The following is an 18377-nucleotide window of genomic DNA, read 5'->3' as shown; positions in this document are numbered from 1 at the left end:
ACGACATAAGGTTGTTCACACCGATAGATTGGCGCTAGGAGGGCCGAATGTCGAGGGATCCTCTAACCGACCCCGACGAAGCCCCAGCTGAGGGATCGTTTTTAACAGGGGTACCGGCCGAGCGCCCCTCGCGCAACGAGCCACAGGCTGACGATCCCACCACGACCTCAGAACGCTACTGGCGTCTGTTCAATGACCTGGGCCTGCTTCCTCCCGACGGCGCTCCGAGCGTCCCCTCGCCCGTGTCATCTGAAGCCTTCCACGACCTTGCTCTTCAGGTCCGGACCTTGGCGGGAATGGTGCAGACGGTAATCCCGCTCATTTCCCATACAACAAACCCATCGGTGGCCCAGCCTACGCGTCGATTGGACCCACTTGCACCTATTCACGCAGCCACCTCGGCACCCCCCGGTTCACCCCAGGCCCGAGTGTTTCCCCTGGGAAATCAGGCGGGAGGCAACCCTGCCGGTCGACCCGAGCATGAGGCGATGTCTTCAGAATTAGTGGGCTCTTTCCGAGCCCAACTGCACTTTCTTAGTCAACGACTCGAAGAAATACAAAGAGAGGTCCCGTACCTCAAAGGGAGAGCCTGGGGACGATGCGCACTGGGGGTCGTCGTTCGCGATCGAAATACGGGATCAGTCGGTGCTCGCAAGCTTTCGACTCCCCTCCCTGGACGCTTACGATGGCACCACCGACCCCGCGGACCACGTGGCCGCCTTTCGGGCTCAGATGGCGCTATACGGAACCTCTGATGCTCTGATGTGTAGGGCGTTTCCCACGACCCTGAAAGGCTCGGCTCGCACTTAGTACAGCGACTTGAAGATCGGGTGAATCACCTCCTTCGACCAGCTCGCCAAGGAGTTCGAGCTCAACTTCTTGGCTTTGGCTCGACCGAAGCCATCCATCACCCTACTCCTTAGGCTGAACCAAAAGGAGGACGAACCCCTTTCTCGTTTTGTGAACCGATTCACCATCGAAATCCGGGGCTTATCAGGTGCTCACCCCTCTTTATTGATGTAGGCATTCATGGCGGGTCTCCGTCCCTCTAGGTTCTTCTGGTCCCTCGTGGAACGACCCCCCACCGCTGTCTCGGAAATGCTCCAGCGAGCCAACCACTATGTCGCGACGGAAGCTTGGATGTCCGGGAGACACAAGGAGCATAAAAGGCCTTGGGCGGAACCACCAATAGGGCAGCTACCCGGTCCGCCGAGACGCAGACCGGACCGGTCCAACCCGTCTGCGCTGAGGTTGCTCTCCCCTGCTTTGGGAACATCCCGAACGCAGATATTCCTCCAGATAGAGGGGAAGGGGCTGCTCCAAACCCTCGGCCCGATGAGGAACCCACGGGAGCTCACTGACAAAACACGATATTGCCGCTTCCATCGACAAAACGGGCATGACACGGAAGAGTGTCGCGAGCTGAAGCGACAGATCGAGGAGCTGATTCGAAGGGGGCACCTCGGCCACTACCTATGACAGAATAAAGAGCTTTCCCTGCGGCTCGAGGGCCCCGTCGAAAGGCATATTGACGTAATCACGGGCGGCCCAGCGTCTGGGGGAAACAATATGATTGGGCGGAAAGCATACGCCCGCGCCCCTACAGCCGAGGACCCCGGGCACGGGCCCGTGCCCGAGGTCACATTTCCAGTTGAGAGAGCCGAACCGCCCGAACACGATGACGCGTTGGTAGTGGCTGCCAGAATTGCCAATGCCCAAGTGAAAAGGATCATGGTCGACACTAGGAGCTCGGCCGACATCCTCTATTTTGACGCATTCCAGAAGCTCGAGCTCTCCCACGACGCCCTGGGGCCTATGAGCTCGACGCTCACCGGGTTCATCGGCGAATCAATTTCGCCGTTAGGTGTGATCATCCTGCCCTTAACCCTCGGGGAAGCACCGAGGACGAAGACGGTGATGATAACTTTTCTGGTAGTCGACCTTCCTACCGCATACAATGCGATTCTGGGGCGCCCCACCCTCAACAAGCTCAGAGCAGTTATCTCCACCTACCACCGGACCGTGAAGTTCCCGACCCGTGCAGGGGTCGGAGAAGCCAAGGGAAGCCCCCGCGAGTCAAGGTGGTGCTATTTGACCGCGATCTCCCTGCACAAGAAGAGGAGGGCTCAGCTCCCGCTCGAAGACCCCCGAGAAATAAAAAGGTCGCCCCGACACCCCGAGCCAACGGGACCTACCATGGACGTGCCCCTACAGGATGGGCGTCCGGATCGAACTGTCAAGGTCGGGTCGGAGCTTCCAGAGCATGAGCGAGCCCAGCTCATCAATCTCCTCCAAGAGAATGTCGATGTCTTCGCCTGGTCACCCACTGACATGGCAGGCGTTGACCCTGAGGTATCTCAGCACCACTTGTGCATCTCCCCCGACGCGCGACCAGTAAAGCAGAGGCCCCGACGTCTCGCTCCCAAACGCCAGCAGGTCGTTCGAGGGGAGGTGGAACGACTCCTGGCGGCAGGCTTCATTGAAGAAGCCAAGTACCCACGCTGGTTATCCAATGTAGTCCTCGTGAAGAAACCCAATGGAAGCTGGAGAATGTGCGTTGACTACACCGATCTTAATCGCGCTTGTCTGAAGGACTGCTACTCCCTCCCGCGAATCGACCAGTTGGTCGACGCAACGACCGGGCACGCCCGCCTTTCGTTCATGGATGCCTTTTCCGGTTACAACCAGATTAGGATGGCGCCCGAGGATCAGCACCATACCGCCTTCCTCACCGACCAAGGGGTCTACTTCTACAAGGTTATGTCGTTCGAGTTAAAAAATGCCAGGGCTACGTATCAAAGGACCGTGAACAAAATGTTTGCTCGCCAGATCGGCAGAAACATGGAGGTCTACGTCGATGATATGATTGTGAAAAGTCACGCAACTGCAACTCACTTGTCCGACTTGGCTGAGACATTCGACACGCTACGAAGGTATAACATGCGACTCAACCCCGCCAAGTGCGCCTTCGGTGTCGACTCGGGCAAATTCCTCGGGTTCATCATACACGAAAGGGGAATCGGCATAAACCCCGAGAAGGTACGGGCAATCGCCGACATGCAAGCCCCTCGGACAATTAAGGAGTTGCAGCGCCTGAACGGGAGGCTCGCCGCCATGTCAAGGTTCTTATCCCGATCAGGCGATCGGTGCCTACCCTTCTTCCGGGCCCTGAAGAATCCCAAGGATTTCGCGTGGACGGCGGAGTGCGAGAAGGCTTTCGCCCACATAAAGGAGCATCTGGCCTCCCTCCCTCGCCTCGCTTCGGTGTCCCCTTGGGAAAAGCTGGGTATTTACCTGGCCGCCTCTCAAAATGCAGTAAGTTTGGTTCTGATCAAGGAGGCATCTAGAGGACAGCAACCAGTTTACTACACTAGCCACGTCCTTAATGGACCCGAGGAGCGATACCCCCCCATTGAGAAACTGGCGCTGGCGCTCGTGTTGGCCGCCCGGAAGCTGCGCCCCTACTTCCAAGCTCATCCGATCGAGGTAATCACCGATCAGCCGCTCCGACAAGTTTTGTCTAAATTTGACCTAGCAGGTTGCCTCCTCAAGTGGCCGGTAGAGCTTAGAGAGTTCGATATTCAGTACGTCTCGAGGACCGCCATCAAAGCACAAGCGGTAGCCGACTTCATCTCGGAATTGACTCAACCCGAGGGCGAGGAGCCAGAACGAGAGAAGAGGAAGTGGCTCCTCTGCGTGGACGGATCGTCCGACTGAAAGGACGCGGGGGCCGGGCTAGTATTAGAGACCCCCGATGGGCGCTCGTTCGAGCGCTCCCTTCGCTTTGGATTCAAGGCCACCAACAACGAGGCGGAGTACGAAGCGCTACTAGCGGGGCTCAGACTAGCCGTGGAAATGTAGGTGGATGACATACACGTCCTCACCGACTCGCAGCTGGTTGCCGAGCAGCTCGTCGGCGGGTATGAGGCCCGGGACCCCACCATGTCAAAGTATCTGGTGGAGGTAAGAGCTCTCGCTGCTCATTTTTTCCGCTTCGTATTGTCCAGGGTGCCCAGGCGCCAAAACGAGCGGGCGGACGCCCTGGCAAAGTTGGCCTCGAGATTGGGTCCGCAGGGCGAGCCCGACGTGGAGGAGCTCCCCATCCGCGCCATCACGGTTGCAGCGGTGACCACCGTTGACCCACCAACGACATGGGTGCAGGAGGTGTTACGATTCAAGCGCCATGGGACGCTTCCCGAAGACGAAACCGGTTCTCGCCGAGGTCCATGGCGGTATTTGCGGTGAACACATGGGTGGGCGCACCCTGGCGTTTAAGGCGCTCCGTCAGGGGTACTACTGGCCCACTATATGTCGAGACGCAAAATTGTATGTGCAAAAGTGCGACGCATGCCAGAGGCACGCCCCCACGCCTCGGCTACCGGCGGTGCCGGTTACACCCATGGACTGCGCATTGGCCTTTCACGCAGTGGGGAATGGACCTTCTCGACCCCTTTCCCCCAACTTCGAGGCAACGAAGATATATTATTGTCGGGATAGACTACTTCACCAAATGGGTCGAGGTCGAACCACTAGCGATAATCACGAAGCGTCAGGTGGAAGGATTCGTGTGGAAAAACATCGTCACCTGATTTGGTCTGCCCAGGGTCATCATTACGGACAATGGGACGCAGTTCATTAGTATTCGGTTCAAAGAATTTTGCGCAAGCCACGGGATACAGCTGAGGTTCAGCTCGGTCGCACACCCTCAAACGAACGGGTTGGCCGAGGTCACCAACCGAGCCATTCTGGGCGGACTCCGGAGAAGGACTCTCGCAGCCCGTTCGGCTTGGGTTGATGAACTCCTGAGCGTCTTATGGTCCTTACGGACCACGCCTAAAACCGCAAACGGAGAATCCCTATACAGCCTAGCGTTCAGTGCCGAGGCTGTCTTGCCCGCCGAAGTGGAGATTACCACCCCCCCAAACGGAGTCCTATGACGAAGGGACGTCGGCCGAGGGACTCCGAGTCGGATTGGACTTGCTCGAGGAGAGGCGAGCCAACGCGCACCTGAAGGCCCTCCCATACAAAAGAGCCGTCGCCAGGATTTACAACAGAAAGGTACATCCCCGACCTATCAGGCTGGATGATCTAGTGCTGCGCAGGGCTGAGGTAAGTAACCCAACCCGAGCACACGGTAAACTCACCCCCAAATGGGAAGGACCCTATCGGGTCGTCGGGATTGTTACCAAGGACATGGAACGTCCAAAACCTTAAGAAATTCTTCGTGTGAGAGAGCAAAAGACTGGCAATATGCGAGAAAAGAAAATGTTCTTTCATTTGAGAAAAATTTACACTACAGGACTCGACCCTGACTTACAGACCGATTGACACCTTAGGAAAAAACCACAAAAAAATACAGGACCCTTTTATTCCTATGGGGCGTCCAGGCGGTCGTCGAAAGGGACGTCCTCGGGCATGTCCACCTCCAGATCTTTGGGGTGGGGAGTGAAGGGGTCCTCCTCTACCTCGAGGCCTAGGTGGCCCGCGCGGAAGCGGGATGTCGTGATCCGGTATCCATATTCAAAGGAAACCTGTCCCGTCCGCGTCAACCCGAGTTCGAACCCCTCGGACTTCTTGTACGCCACAATAAGCTCCTTGTCCTTGTCGGGTCGGAGGCATGCCTCCTCGGCAAGCGCTTCGGAGGCCACTCTCGCCTCGACCTTCACCCCCTCCAGCTTCTAACTGAGGGTGCTTACCTCCACCCTCAACAAACGGAGCTCGGTCCGTAGGATTTTTTGGAGCTCCTTATTCGAGTTTTCGGATGTCTGGAGCTCCGATTTGAGGCGAGCCACCTCCATCTCCGAGTCCGCCGCGCGCTTCTTAGCGGCCGCCATGGCTTCCAGGCCAGCCTCGGCTCGGACCTCCTAGATCTGACGGCGAAGCTCGGCATTGCGACTGATGAGGCCCCCAATGATTTGGCCAGCGTCACGCACCCGGTCCATTAGGGCCGTCGCGTAATGAAGGCCCTATAAGAAGGAAGATAGGTCAGGGAGAACACCGTCGGATAAATAACCTGAGGTGGCAGGCGTAGCACTTACCCATGTTAGAGACTTGGCGGACTTGCCAAGCAGAGCCTCCGAAGGCAGGGTATATAGGTCCTGAGCCATATCGGGATGAAGAGCACCCCGGAGAAATGCGGTCGAGGGATCTCCTCCGGCCCACACTTTGTCCCCTCGGGACAAGCCCCCCCAGCGGGCGACTAGGGGGTCACTTCCCTCCCCCGTCGGTATCTCGCCCACCACCCGCGAGAGGAACGGCTCATCGCCCGCGGGTAGTCGACACAGATCATGCATGGAGGGAGGGCGTGGATCTTTCCCCGTCGCCTCTCGACTAGGGCCCGCTGCGACTCGGAGAGGGCCCGCCTCAGCCCCTTTGGAGGAAGTGATCTTCGCCTTCTTCCGAGGGCGCCCGACCTCGACCTCTAACGGGGCGTCCTTCGAGCCGGGCTTCGGGTCGACTGACGGAATTGGAGGAGAAGTCGGCGACGCCCGACCGCCTAGAAGGGATCGAAGGTTCATTTCTGCAAGAAATAGGGTAAAAGTTAGTATTAAGATTGAGCCATGCAATACCCGAACCAAGCGCTATTAACATACCCCGAGGCGTCGGACTGAGACCCGCCTTGACCAGCCACCGCTCGGTCATATTTCAGATGGCCTGGGAACTGGGGAGAACCTCTTTAAGCCTCCCTAGACCCCGGCGCTCTTCTTCGCTCAGGCTCGAGACAGTGTTGTCAATCGCTCTCGCGGACCACCAAACCCCAAAACCCTAATCCCTTGCACTGCTGACATAAAAAAACCTCCCCTTCCACCCTTTGTTGCTGGAAGGGGCCCCCCCGACTCGAAAACCCGCTCGGGCAGACAGGAAATAACCCCCCGACCCCTTGGAAAGACGGTAACAAGAAAGGAACAGATTGAGAGTGGGGGTGATATTGGCGTAGTGGCATTCCCCCAGGAACACCACTAGGTAGCGCCAAGAGTTCGGCGCCACCTGGGACGGCGAAATCCGCCAGAGAGAAATACAAGACACGATGAGTGGGTGCAAGGGAAGGCGCAAGCCCGCCTCTAGGGCGTCTAGGGTTAACGCAAAACCCTTCGGAACCGGGTCGTAGGCTCGCTGCCCCGGTTCGGGGGCGCTGAGGGTATAATCCTCCGGGATACTATAGCGTTCCCGGAGTCTCCTCAACGATGGCCCGCTCATGGTGGAGTCAAGGTCGTGCGGCCACATTAAAGCCTCTAGAGCCCGCGCCGCTTCCTCGTCGGAGGATTGGTCGGGGGATGGCAGAGGAGAGCCTTCCCTAGCTCTATTGGAAGAAGAAGGGGAGGAAGAAGAGGACGTCATCCTCACTGACCTTAACGGGAAGGGGCTACTAGGGAAAATAAGGCGACGCAGGAGGCGAGGAGGACGACTGGAAAGAGGATGGCGAGACCCGAAGAGGAAAACTCAGTAGCGAGAGATGGGAACAAAGCCGGACGCTCGATATTTAAAGAAGATATCCCGCCAGAACCAGCACCCCTTCGCCTCCCGAGAATGGATGACAACCCACCCACGCACGTGTATAGTCGTCACGTCCCGTTAGGAATGCCAAGGGACGTCCCACCATAATGAAGGCCTGACGTGGCGACTCCGGGGCAAGGAAGCGGCAGAGCCTTGATGCCTCGATCTTGACGTCTAAAGGCGTGCTGCAGACGCAACGAACTCCCCCGCAAAGAGGCAATAAGGCACAGAAGTTCTCAGCCCCCGCCGCTGTTAAATGGGCATGGAGGGACAACAACACAAGTAGCTCCTCGGGCGTAGCCCGTCTGAGCTGTGCTCCTCGGCCCCTCGGCCCTTGCCCGCCTGCGTCGTGCTCCTTGACCTCATGCCGCCCGCGAACACACCTGCGCGGCCTGTCCGCCTGCGTCGTGCTCCTCGGCCTCATGCCGCCCGCGAACACACCTGCGCGGCCTACCCGCTTACGTTGTGCTCCTCGGCCTCATGCCGCCCGAGAACACACCTACGCGGCCTGCCCGCCTGCGTCGTGCTCCTCGGCCTCACATCGCCCGAGAACACACCTGCGCAGCTTGATCGCCTGCGTCGTGCTCCTCGGCCTCACGTCGCCCGAAAACACACCTGCGCGGCCTGCCTGCCTGCGTCGTGCTCCTCGGACTCACGTCACCCGAGAACACACCTGTGCGGCCTGCCCGCCTGCGTCGTGCTCCTCGGCCTCATGCCGCTTATGCCGCCCGAGAACACACCTGCGCGGCTTGCCCGCCTGCGTCGTGCTCCTCGGCCTTACGTCGCCCGAGAACACACCTGCGCGGCCTGCCCGCCTGCGTCGTTCTCCTCGGCCTCATGCCGCCCGATAACACACCTGCACGGCCTGCCCGCCTGCGTCGTGCTCCTCGGCCTCACGCCACTCGAAAACACGCCTGCGTGGCCTGCCCGCCTGCGTCGTGCTCCTCGGCCTCACGTCGCCCGAAAACACACTTGTGCGGCATGCCCGCCTGCGTCGTGCTCCTCGGCTTCATGCTTCTCGAAACCACAGCTTCTGTTCGGCTTGCTCGACTGAGCTGTGCTCCTCGGCCCCATGCCTCCCGAGAACACACCTGCGCGGCCTGCCCGCCTGCGTCGTGCTCCTCGGGCTCATGTCGTCCGAGAACACACCTGTGCGGCCCGCTCGCCTTTGTCATGCTCCTCGGCCTCATGTCGCCCGAGAACACACCTACGCGACCTGCCCGCCTACGTCGTGCTTCTCGGCTTAATGCTTCCCGAAACCATAGCTTCTGTTCGGCTTGCTCGACTGAGCTGTGCTCCTCGGCCGCACCCTACCTAGGGTCACTGCTGCATATCTAACCCCTCTTAGTCGGACCGGCAAAATGCCCGGCCGGTACAGTTTCTCAAAACCAAAGCCACGCCTTGGACTCCCCAGCAACAGCCGACGCATGACTTCCTTCGGGGGGGAATATGATGAGGGTAATAAATGGTGACAAGACCCGGGTAGACGTCAACTGTCCCAGACGACGCCTCACACCTCAACCGACCCGACGGAACCTGGTCAAACGAACCAGAACGCAGACCGAGGCCCATTACCGATCTACTCAGACTCGGTCCTTCACGCCACGCTAGCACCAGTGTCAGACGCTACATGCTCCCTGCAAGCAGGCACATCAGACACGGTAAATCACCCTATAAAAACCCCGCTCCTAAGAGGGGCAAGGGGGAAGAAAAAAACACGCGCAAACAGACCACTTCACATCACTAACTTGATCGTCGGAGGGGTCGGGCCGAGCTTCCGACCCGACCTGTGTGCAGGTGAGAAGACGAGATTAGCGCCCCCGGGACGTAGAGCAGAGGAGGCCTGCTCTACGGAATGCCCTGACGAACCCCGACGCGATCTGATCCGCGCGATCGGCCACTTCAGCAATAACGAGATCCCCCGCCATTCGGACCCGACACAAGCCGCGTCGACCCCGAGGCCACGGCATAAGGTTGTTCACACTAACATAAATAATAATATCTGATGATAAAACCAGGCTGTTCTGCTTATTGGGCCGGATCTCAAGGGCCACTATTAACCCGATATTGTCTACCGGTTCAGTCGGTTTATTCTCACAATCGACCCGATCACAGACAGTACCGGCCAAGGGTCCGGTTTCTGAATTTTCGGTTCCATGAGACGTTTCGGTCCTGTTCTAATAAATAAGCCGGTATCTCCATAAATAGGTCAAACCAACAAGCAGTTCAGTAATGGCATCCTCTGCCTTCTTCTGGTCTGCAAAGTAAAGTGTCTGTAGCAGAAGAATGCCGGAGCTTGGAACCGAACTCTGATGCTCGAAGCTCCGGTCGGACTGCCACCGGATCATGTTGTGAGCGAGCGGCGCCAGCCGTTCCAACATCCCTGTCACCGTCGCAGTCCACTCGGCCGCGAGGGCGGGATTGCGAGCTGGTGGTGCCAAGTTCTTCCCGTAGGGTTCCAGCCTGTCTCTGAGCGCTGCTTTTATGCTTGTGGTTAACATGCTGTATAGATCATCCCTCGCATCTGCGTCCATCAAATGGGCAGACGTCGCAAGCTTCTCGATCAGGACGATCACATTTGCGTAGTGCAGCGCTAGCGCTGCAGCGCCGAGGGTGGAGGCCGGAGCATTTTGTTGCTGAGACCTGGGATCGATCATAGACGATGAAAGATTCATGTTCACCGTGCTATTGCTGCCTTGTGGGTTAGCCTCTGGGCTTGCTTCAGCAGCTCTGTTGAGAAGCAATGGCGTCATATTGAACTTCCGGAATCCGAACACTAGTCGCATCCTTCCGATGATCGAGAAGAGGGACCGGGCCAGCAGCCGGATAACGTAATCGTAGGTCCGAACCCACAGGGAAGTCTCGCGCAGGTGCTTCAGCTGTTGCCGGTGCCTCACCACTTTATTCCGGAAACAGGTGACGCTGTCCTGAGGGCGGCAGGCATCGGGGTTGGCCAGCATCCGCCGCAGCCCCTGCTGAAGCTCCGCCTGCAACTCGAGCTCCTGGTATAGGTTCGTGCCCGTCGCGACGAACTTCTCCATCTTCTTCACTTTGCGCTCCATCTTCCGCCCGGCGTACTCAAAGCCGAAGGGGTCATCGCCGTTCTGTACCAGGTTCGCGAACTCGGCGTCGAACCGCCGCAGCACAGGGTCGGAGCACCTCCACGCGAGGCAGGCCACCGAGCGGGCGAGGGACCCGAGGACGTCGGTCATCTCGGCGAGGGCGAGCGCGAGGAGGAACCCTTCGTCGTCGGAAACGAGCTTCCGGACGCCCTCAAGGCGGAGGACCTCCTCGCGCATCCGGCCGACGTGGTCGTCGCTGAGGGCGTGCCACAGCTGGGCGACCTTGGACATGTACCGCCCCACCTCGAAGGCCAGAACCCCGACGGTGGCAGGTTTTGTCGTCCCGGTTGCGCCGTCCTTCCTCCGTCTGCTCCCTCTGGTGAGCCGCACCCGACCCAGCCACGTTTCCGATTTCACCTGCCTCATGCGCGCAAGTTGCTTGTGTGACAGGCCGGAATTACCCGCAGAGATCTCTCATTCATGTACTTGGGACAAGGTCACGGTGACATGATGGCTCTTATCCAGCTCCATCTTCATCTTTCTCTGCCTCTTCAATGAGCCAAAGGACAAATGGGCAAATAGCCATTTGTCATCCTCCCTTCACTTTACGAGATTATACCGGGATTATTCCGGCTGAGGTCATCAGTATCATCGCCTCTCGAGGCAAAGCCTTCTACGGATCCTCGCGGGTTGGATCAAAGTACGCAGGTCAGCTTCGCCTTGTTGATATCGGCTACATTATCCACCGCATTGGTGAGACACAGTAGTAGTAGCTTCCTTGTCCTGTTGTTCTTGGTTGTCTCTGGGCGACATGATATCCATTCGGTTGTGGCTCGCAATTGTGCAGGCGATGTAACATATGCATGCGTATTTTGTCAAACATCTGGCGTACGTTTGTGGTTTGGAGAATGGAGATTAAACACGAGGAATTGTGGCGCACGGGAGACGCATGCGAGGAATCACGTCAACACAGATCATCGTATATAGCAAGATACCCAACTATAGCAAGAAGTCCATGAAACTGAAGCAGGAGATGCCGATCTCTGATGACTTCTCGGCTTGTTTGAAGCGAGAACCAGTTGCAGAGGCAGCGGTAGCTGTTGCTGCTGCGCTTGCTGCTTCTGAAACAGGGACGGGGTTGAGGCAGAGGAAGAAGTTCCTTGAGCCCAACCCCATCAACTTCTCCTCCGGATCCAGACCTGGTAATGATCATCGGCATCATCAAAGTGGCACGAACATGATACGTTCTGTGTTGGGAGATGGGCTTTGCTTACCTTCGAGGCTGAACTGGGAGTAATGGAGGCCAAAGGCGGAAGGCTCCGCCGTGGGGATGGGTGGCCGCCGCCCCTCCTTCACGTAGAGCCGGACCGTGGCGGCCACCAGGTCCCCGACGCTCCACTCCGCGGACGCCATCACCTGCACCGGCCCCAGGCTGCGCTGCACGGACACGTTCACAAGCACCTTCGCCGGAAACCTCCGCTCCTCTCCCCCGCCGCTCCTCCCCCGGGGCAGCAGTTCCGGCTGGGTCTTAGGCCGCCGAATCTGGCTGCGGTCCAGCGGGGAGGCCGTTAACGTCGTCGTCCGGCCGTGGAACGAAGCCGACCGCTCGGGCCGAGCCTTCCTGCTCTCTCTCATGTCCGCTCTTCCTGGCCGCTGCGGACGCGGAACACAAGGGGTATATATTGGTATGTTACGAACTCTGAAGCAAGGGAAGCAGCGAACTCTCAGATATACATGGGGAAGGCAGACATGGACGAAGCGGGTTGCTCGTCTGGTCTGCATCTGGGGGAAGCAGTATATGCAGCCATAACTCATCTCTCTCTTCCCCTACCTCCTCCGTACCCAAACCCGATTATTAGATGATGAGCGCAGCGCGTTATCGCCGCCGTGGTCCTCGGATGACGACACTCACAGTGGAGGTGTCGCACCCCAAGATGGAAAGCCACAGGACCGTCCAAAAGACTCACCTTTGTTGGCCCAATGGGAGCATGCTGCGTCCTGCTCCGCCGTCGCCTCCCCCTCTTCCCCGGGGGTGAAATCTCAGCAAGCCCGGGGGAGGCTGCAACCGGTGCCGTCCGAACTCGACCGAACGGGATCGGTGGAAAGATATGGCGGCAAACGAGTCGTCTTCTCCGTCGTGGCACGCCTTGCGATACGCGCGGACGTCACCATCAATCTACTATACTATGCTTTGTTACATGTTTCTAAATAAAATTATAATATTTTTGGTATCTCTAAAACATATTATAATCTTATTCGAAAAATATATTTTTATGCAAAATAATATTTCATTATTAAATAGTAAAAAAATCGAAAAATGTAAAATTTTATATTATTAAATCTTCATGTAGAGTAATGCTATATTACTTGGATAAATAAAAGAGATGGACTGTTGTTTAAGTTCTTATTCTTAGACACGAATTACCAATAATATTAGCCGGCAAAAAACCTCAAAGCATATAAGATGATATTGATTTTAATCAATTTAATATTAGCCGTAAAAATTTTAAAATTTGAATTAAATTTAATATTAGCTTCCAAAGATCATGAGGTGCGTGCGTTCATATTCGAAGCAAAAGAGTACATCTGCACACCGTCTCTTTTAGATATGAAACAAATTTCTTTCACGTCAGCTATGAGTTGATAGCATCACAAGATTCTCTTTAATTTGCACGCTTTGTGAAAGCCAAGACAGTGTGAAGGATTTCATTGGTGTTTGCTATGAATCCAACTACGAGAAGGAAGAAAGAGAAGGCTTATCACTGTGTCACGCTTCACAGCTCGTCCGTCCAAAGCGACAGGTCCCAGACGCATTCGTCGCTGGCGCCGTCCCAATCGACCCCTCTCTGCATCGACGGCGGCGTCACCAGCATTCCCCTTGCCATGTCCTCCATCAACCCCGGCATGTTGAACACCGCCTCTTCGTCCACGAACACCGGAGCTGGCCGCGGCGCTGCAGCCTCCGCCTCCGCCGCCCTTGCATCCCTTCCCGGAGTTCTTCGGGATGTCGTTGGCGCCTCTACAGGCGGTGACTGTTCGGAGGGAGCAGACCCTTCGGCCGCCTGGGTCGCGGCGCGGCGGATGTCCTCCGGGACGGCCGACCTCGCTCGGGGCACCGTCCAGGCCGAGTCGGGGAAGTTGAGCTGGGCCGACTGGCCCCGGAGCGCCATGGCGGTCACGTCGTGCGCCCTGGCGGCCATCTCCGGCGTCGAGAATGTCCCGAGACAGATCCGGCTCTTCCTCCGGGGCTCCCGCACCTCGCACGCCCACCTGCCGCCGCGGCTCTCCGGCACGCTGTGGTACACAGGGTGGCGCGTCTCCCGGAACTTCTTCCGCCCCGCCTTCCGCTTGGGCTGGTGCTGGTTGCGGGTCGTCGAGGATGACGACGACGAGGTGGACACGGAGGAGGAGGAGGAGGAGGAGGAGTTATCGCAGTTCATCGCTACCTTCCCTTCCCTTCGTCGTGGACGGAATCGGAGGCCTCACAAGCTTCCTTTATATACAAGCGTGACGCATGTAGTGGGAAAGAGAAGACTGAGGCGGGTCGATGTGGAAGGCCACCGGGAGATAGAGACGAAGAGGCAGGGATGGAGGAGCCAAGAACTGCGGCGCTTCCACAGTTCGCTTGGGGAGACCAAACGTGGTGACGACGCGCCATATACGCAAATGGAAAATGTTTCTTTCTGAGCGCGTGTTAGTGCGACCCAAATCGCAGAAGAAAAGGAAGAATTTGGGATGTACGGGTTGGCAAAGATTGGGAGATACAAGCGTCACCCGACAAGGTGAGGAGACGTCCGAAGAAAACAAAAAAGTCAACGCATTCGGTTCATCAACCGAAGTCAAACAGGGAATGCATTTAATTAGTTGAAATCAGACACCGGCAACAGCCACGAGTGTTTGTCAAACTTTGACACCGTCACTACACCACCAACGTCGAACTCGTCATAAATCGATCAAAGAACTGGACACCGACTCAAACTTAGATACTACTTTTTCTCGTCCAATTTTCTTCTAATATGAGATGCGTAGATTATCTGATGACATATCACATCCATTTGATCGATAAGTTCGACACGTCAGAAATCAAATAATTAGACTTTTTCAATCCTTAGTAATATAAGATTATCCTCTCGATTTATTTCATTTCATTCGTACACATGATCTCTATATTCTTAATTACTTGCAAGATTAATCTCAAGAATAATTTGGGTGTTCAGCTAAAACAATTACTGGCTGTCGACAAACGAAGCAAAGCAAAATATACACGCACTAATTAAGCCACACTACAATAGTCAAATGATGTCGTTTTCAGCGGCTGGGATGACTTGTTATCACATACGCCCATAGGTTATATGGTTGACCCGTGAGTTCGTAGCTCGTTGGAAGTCAAGCAGTTGACAAGAGCAGCAGAAGCTTCCAGCATCCTCCAGATACTCGAGCTCCTGCGTGCAAGACTCTCTTGTACACTGTGGAGTTAATGCGGCGAAGGGAATGAATCCAAGTTAGCTTCGCCGTCCAAACGGGACTAATGGTGGCTTCGATACTGCATGCATGCCTTCTTTTCCCCTCTTTAAACGAAACATGCTTGCAGCACCCAACCCAACCATTCGTTGACGGAGGACAATGCACAGCAGGAAACACGTGTGACCTCTCCCTTGGTCTACTCCTTGCTGCACAGATATATATATATATATATATATATATATAGAGAGAGAGAGAGAGAGAGTCAAACTTAGGAGTTGGAGGGAGCCTGTCAAGCTGCGGAAAAAAGTGCCTTTGAGAGACTGAGATATCAATTAGCATCAACCGAGTCAGCCACAAGAATAACATGGTGGGCATCACGATAATAATTGGGCTGTTCATGTGCACGATGAGAGATCCATTCATAATTTGCCTTTTTCTTTATAGATAGTGTATCGAATACCTGTAGAAGAAGAGATGACTGATTTGGAAGTATATATATGTTGACTTCTCATTGATCCCTTAGTGGGTAGATGTTGATTGACAAAGCGCAAGACTTAAATATGTTAACACCATAGAGGACATGTTTCAGTAATGATGAGAGTAATATTATCTTAATCAATCAGGAGAATCCTTCGATTGTGGAGAGAAATATATAATAATATTTTGGACATCGTATGTTTGGGTTATAAATATTGAATATATATATAAATATAATATGTCTTTTTGTTCTTGGAGGAGAGGGTATGATGATGATGAAGTAGATAAAAGTTGGGTGAGATGGGGAAAATGAAATGAAATTATGTAGTAAATTAAAACCATAGTTAGAACATCTCCACAATATTCCACCACATTAAGTCTCAGTGATTGATATGCACATGTTAAGAGAGGATACAAAGACTTTCAGGAATGGTTGGAGTTGTATGGAAGGTCCAAAAAAATGGCAAGGTGAGTGGATTTGATACCATATGAATCATGCATTTTATAAGGTCACAAGTCTGTCTTATGTTCCAACTAGTTCAAATATGCATCCATTATGATGTGAAGTGTGGAGGAAGGACTATGAATTGGAACTCTTTAATTATCCTTATGAATTGAAAGGTTATCTCCAAGTCATATGATGTGAGCTTCTAAATGTTCCTACAAGAAGACCAACATGCCCTTCAATATACTTCACCCTAATTCTCTAATCGATGGAGGGTGGACTCAAAAATCTCATGCATCCTTCCATTGCCATTGTTGGCATATATGCTTTGTCCATGATTTTTTATCTCAATCTTATGCATGCTGCATAAGATCAGTGGTCATTTTTATTGTTCGATATAGTTGAATCTGTGAAGTCGATCGAGTTCATGTCTAAAAATAATGAGTCTTTTTATATGCTTCATGACCTTCGATATTATAATATTTAATACTTATCTTCTACTGTTAATACAAATACAAGCATTCTAAAAAAAATAAAAGTTTTTTTTACTAAAATATATATCTTAAATATTTTAGCTGATAACAATTATTACGATCCATCATTTGCTCTGATATGATTTGATTAGTTTTACTAAAGTCATGCAATACTTATGCCACATCTAATGGTAAAGGATCAGCTTTCTCATATAATTAAGAAAAAGCATGTGAACAAAATAAAAATATATAAGATTAAAAAATTATTAGCTTATTCACAAATCAAGCATCAAAATTCAATGTATAACAAATTATTTACTCTGACAATAAAATTGAAAGACCTGATCAATATGTAAATCAAGCTAATAAGACACCAAGTCATAAGAAACGAGAAGAAATTACAATCAAGCTAACGAAAAATGAACACACTTTGCTCGTTCGAAATAACTACACAGCAAAGGGGCAGTATGGGGTTTTCATTAAAGTTGAAAATCTTACAACATTCAACTTTTCGGTTTTCATCCAACTTGATAGGGAATATTTCGTCACCGGCCACACGTCAGCTGACATAGAGTCGACATAGAGCATGTGCTTAGCACATGTCTAGAAGAAGCGCGACCAACTTGGTAGACGATACACGTATGACCGACCCCGTGGCATTCGAAATCGTATGGGTCAAAGCTGCGAGGTCTAGACCATACAAGCCGACTTGCACCTTCTGGATCATATGAGTTGGCATCATAGGACTATGTTGAATGAGGTGTCGATAGCCATTAATGACCTGATCCACCCACCTTCCTAGGTATAAATATCAACCCTCCAGTCCGAGAAAAGGATCAAACCTTTTACAACACAAAAATCACCTATTAACTTAACCATCAAGTCAGGAATCCCCCTCTCAATATCGATTTGTTGTGTAGGATCACGTGGAGGAAGTCAGTCAAGTTCCACCTTGGATCAGCTATAAGGGCGTAGTGGAAGTCTCTAGACTTGACCTCACTCCCTCATCCTTTACTCCCAAACTACAACATAAAGTTACACAATATTTTTTATACTAGAAAGAGGATCGATGTCACGTGAACGTCCACAAATAAATAACCTCAACGAGCACCTCGAGGAAGCTCCGCCCACTCACATAGCCTTCCGACAGGGAGAATAGTTTCCCCCCTCTCCTAATTATACTTTTTTATTTTTATTATATAAATTTAATTTGTTAAGGCCCAAAATTAGTGAATAAATTATTTTAAAATTTTAAAATAAAAAATAATGGTCGTATAGAACTTTCAAATTTATTTTTAAGTATCTTAAATGATTTTTAAAATTTTATATTTTTAAATGTATATTACTATATTACTCTTGACTTCATAGTTAGATAATATAGTTTTAATTTTATTATTATTATTTTTAAATAATTTAATATCTTTCTATATTATTTTAAATAATATAAATTGATATCTATCAATAAATTATTTAATATAATTTATTTTGAACTGGTTCAAGTTTTAGATTGGTCGAATCTGTTTAATTGTATGATTAATGGGAGAGAAGATAACCATTTTTAAGGAAAAAAGATAAAAATTGTTGGAGAGTTATTTTGTCATTTTGAAAAGTTAAAGCTCCATGTGGGAATTTCTTAAAACTATTTTTTTTTAGAATTCGCCCTATTAAATATGTATGCATATGTGTTATAAATTATATATTTTATAATTCATGGATCTAAAAGTAAAGGATGTGATGATATTTTGTACAAATTTTCATAATTCAATGGTCTTATACTAATGATATTTTATATAGTCAATAGAAGTTTAAGTTTAATTTATACATACATACATACATACATACATACATAATACATAATGTATATATAAGGAAAAAAACCTAATAATATGATGATGAAATTGAGTAAAATAATCAATGAAAATAATAAGACAACTTTAGGTATTTAAAATTTTATAATTTTAA

General features: G+C 52.3%; 3 protein-coding genes across 3 annotated transcripts; all 3 read right to left on the bottom strand.

The window, feature by feature from the left end:
- Nucleotides 1-9522: 9522 nt before the first annotated feature.
- LOC135619508 (protein PSK SIMULATOR 1-like) lies at nucleotides 9523-11131 on the bottom strand. The gene has a single exon (XM_065121594.1). It carries the CDS (start codon nucleotides 10980-10982, stop codon nucleotides 9672-9674), a length of 1311 nt encoding a protein of 436 aa, XP_064977666.1. The 5' UTR covers nucleotides 10983-11131; the 3' UTR covers nucleotides 9523-9671.
- A 382-nt stretch (nucleotides 11132-11513) lies between these two features.
- Nucleotides 11514-12375, bottom strand: LOC135619509 (uncharacterized protein At4g22758-like). The gene is made up of 2 exons (XM_065121595.1): nucleotides 11831-12375; nucleotides 11514-11755 (listed from the first exon to the last, which is right to left on the bottom strand). Exons 1-2 carry the CDS (start codon nucleotides 12369-12371, stop codon nucleotides 11556-11558), a joined length of 741 nt encoding a protein of 246 aa, XP_064977667.1. The 5' UTR covers nucleotides 12372-12375; the 3' UTR covers nucleotides 11514-11555.
- Nucleotides 12376-13134: 759 nt separating this feature from the next.
- LOC103994755 (dehydration-responsive element-binding protein 1F-like) lies at nucleotides 13135-14020 on the bottom strand. The gene has a single exon (XM_009415184.3). The coding sequence runs from the start codon at nucleotides 13994-13996 to the stop codon at nucleotides 13331-13333; it is 666 nt and encodes a 221-aa protein (XP_009413459.2). The 5' UTR covers nucleotides 13997-14020; the 3' UTR covers nucleotides 13135-13330.
- Between the last annotated feature and the right edge of the window lie 4357 nt (nucleotides 14021-18377).

This window comes from Musa acuminata, chromosome BXJ2-8, assembly GCF_036884655.1.
Source record: "Musa acuminata AAA Group cultivar baxijiao chromosome BXJ2-8, Cavendish_Baxijiao_AAA, whole genome shotgun sequence".
Taxonomy (NCBI): Eukaryota; Viridiplantae; Streptophyta; class Magnoliopsida; order Zingiberales; family Musaceae; genus Musa; species Musa acuminata.
The sequence above is the reverse complement of the archived record's forward strand: the minus strand, read 5'-3'. Positions and strand labels throughout refer to the sequence as shown.

What these genes read in the sequence shown, in the direction of transcription:
- LOC135619508 (XM_065121594.1), bottom strand. Translation starts at nt 10,982, where the DNA reads ATGAGGCAGGTGAAATCGGAAACGTGGCTGGGTCGGGTGCGGCTCACC.
- LOC135619509 (XM_065121595.1), bottom strand. Translation starts at nt 12,371, where the DNA reads ATGAGTTATGGCTGCATATACTGCTTCCCCCAGATGCAGACCAGACGA. An exon ending in CTCCCAGTTCAGCCTCGAAG is followed by an intron (nt 11,756 to 11,830) that starts GTAAGCAAAGCC and finishes GATCATTACCAG; the next exon opens with GTCTGGATCCGGAGGAGAAG.
- LOC103994755 (XM_009415184.3), bottom strand. Translation starts at nt 13,996, where the DNA reads ATGAACTGCGATAACTCCTCCTCCTCCTCCTCCTCCTCCGTGTCCACC.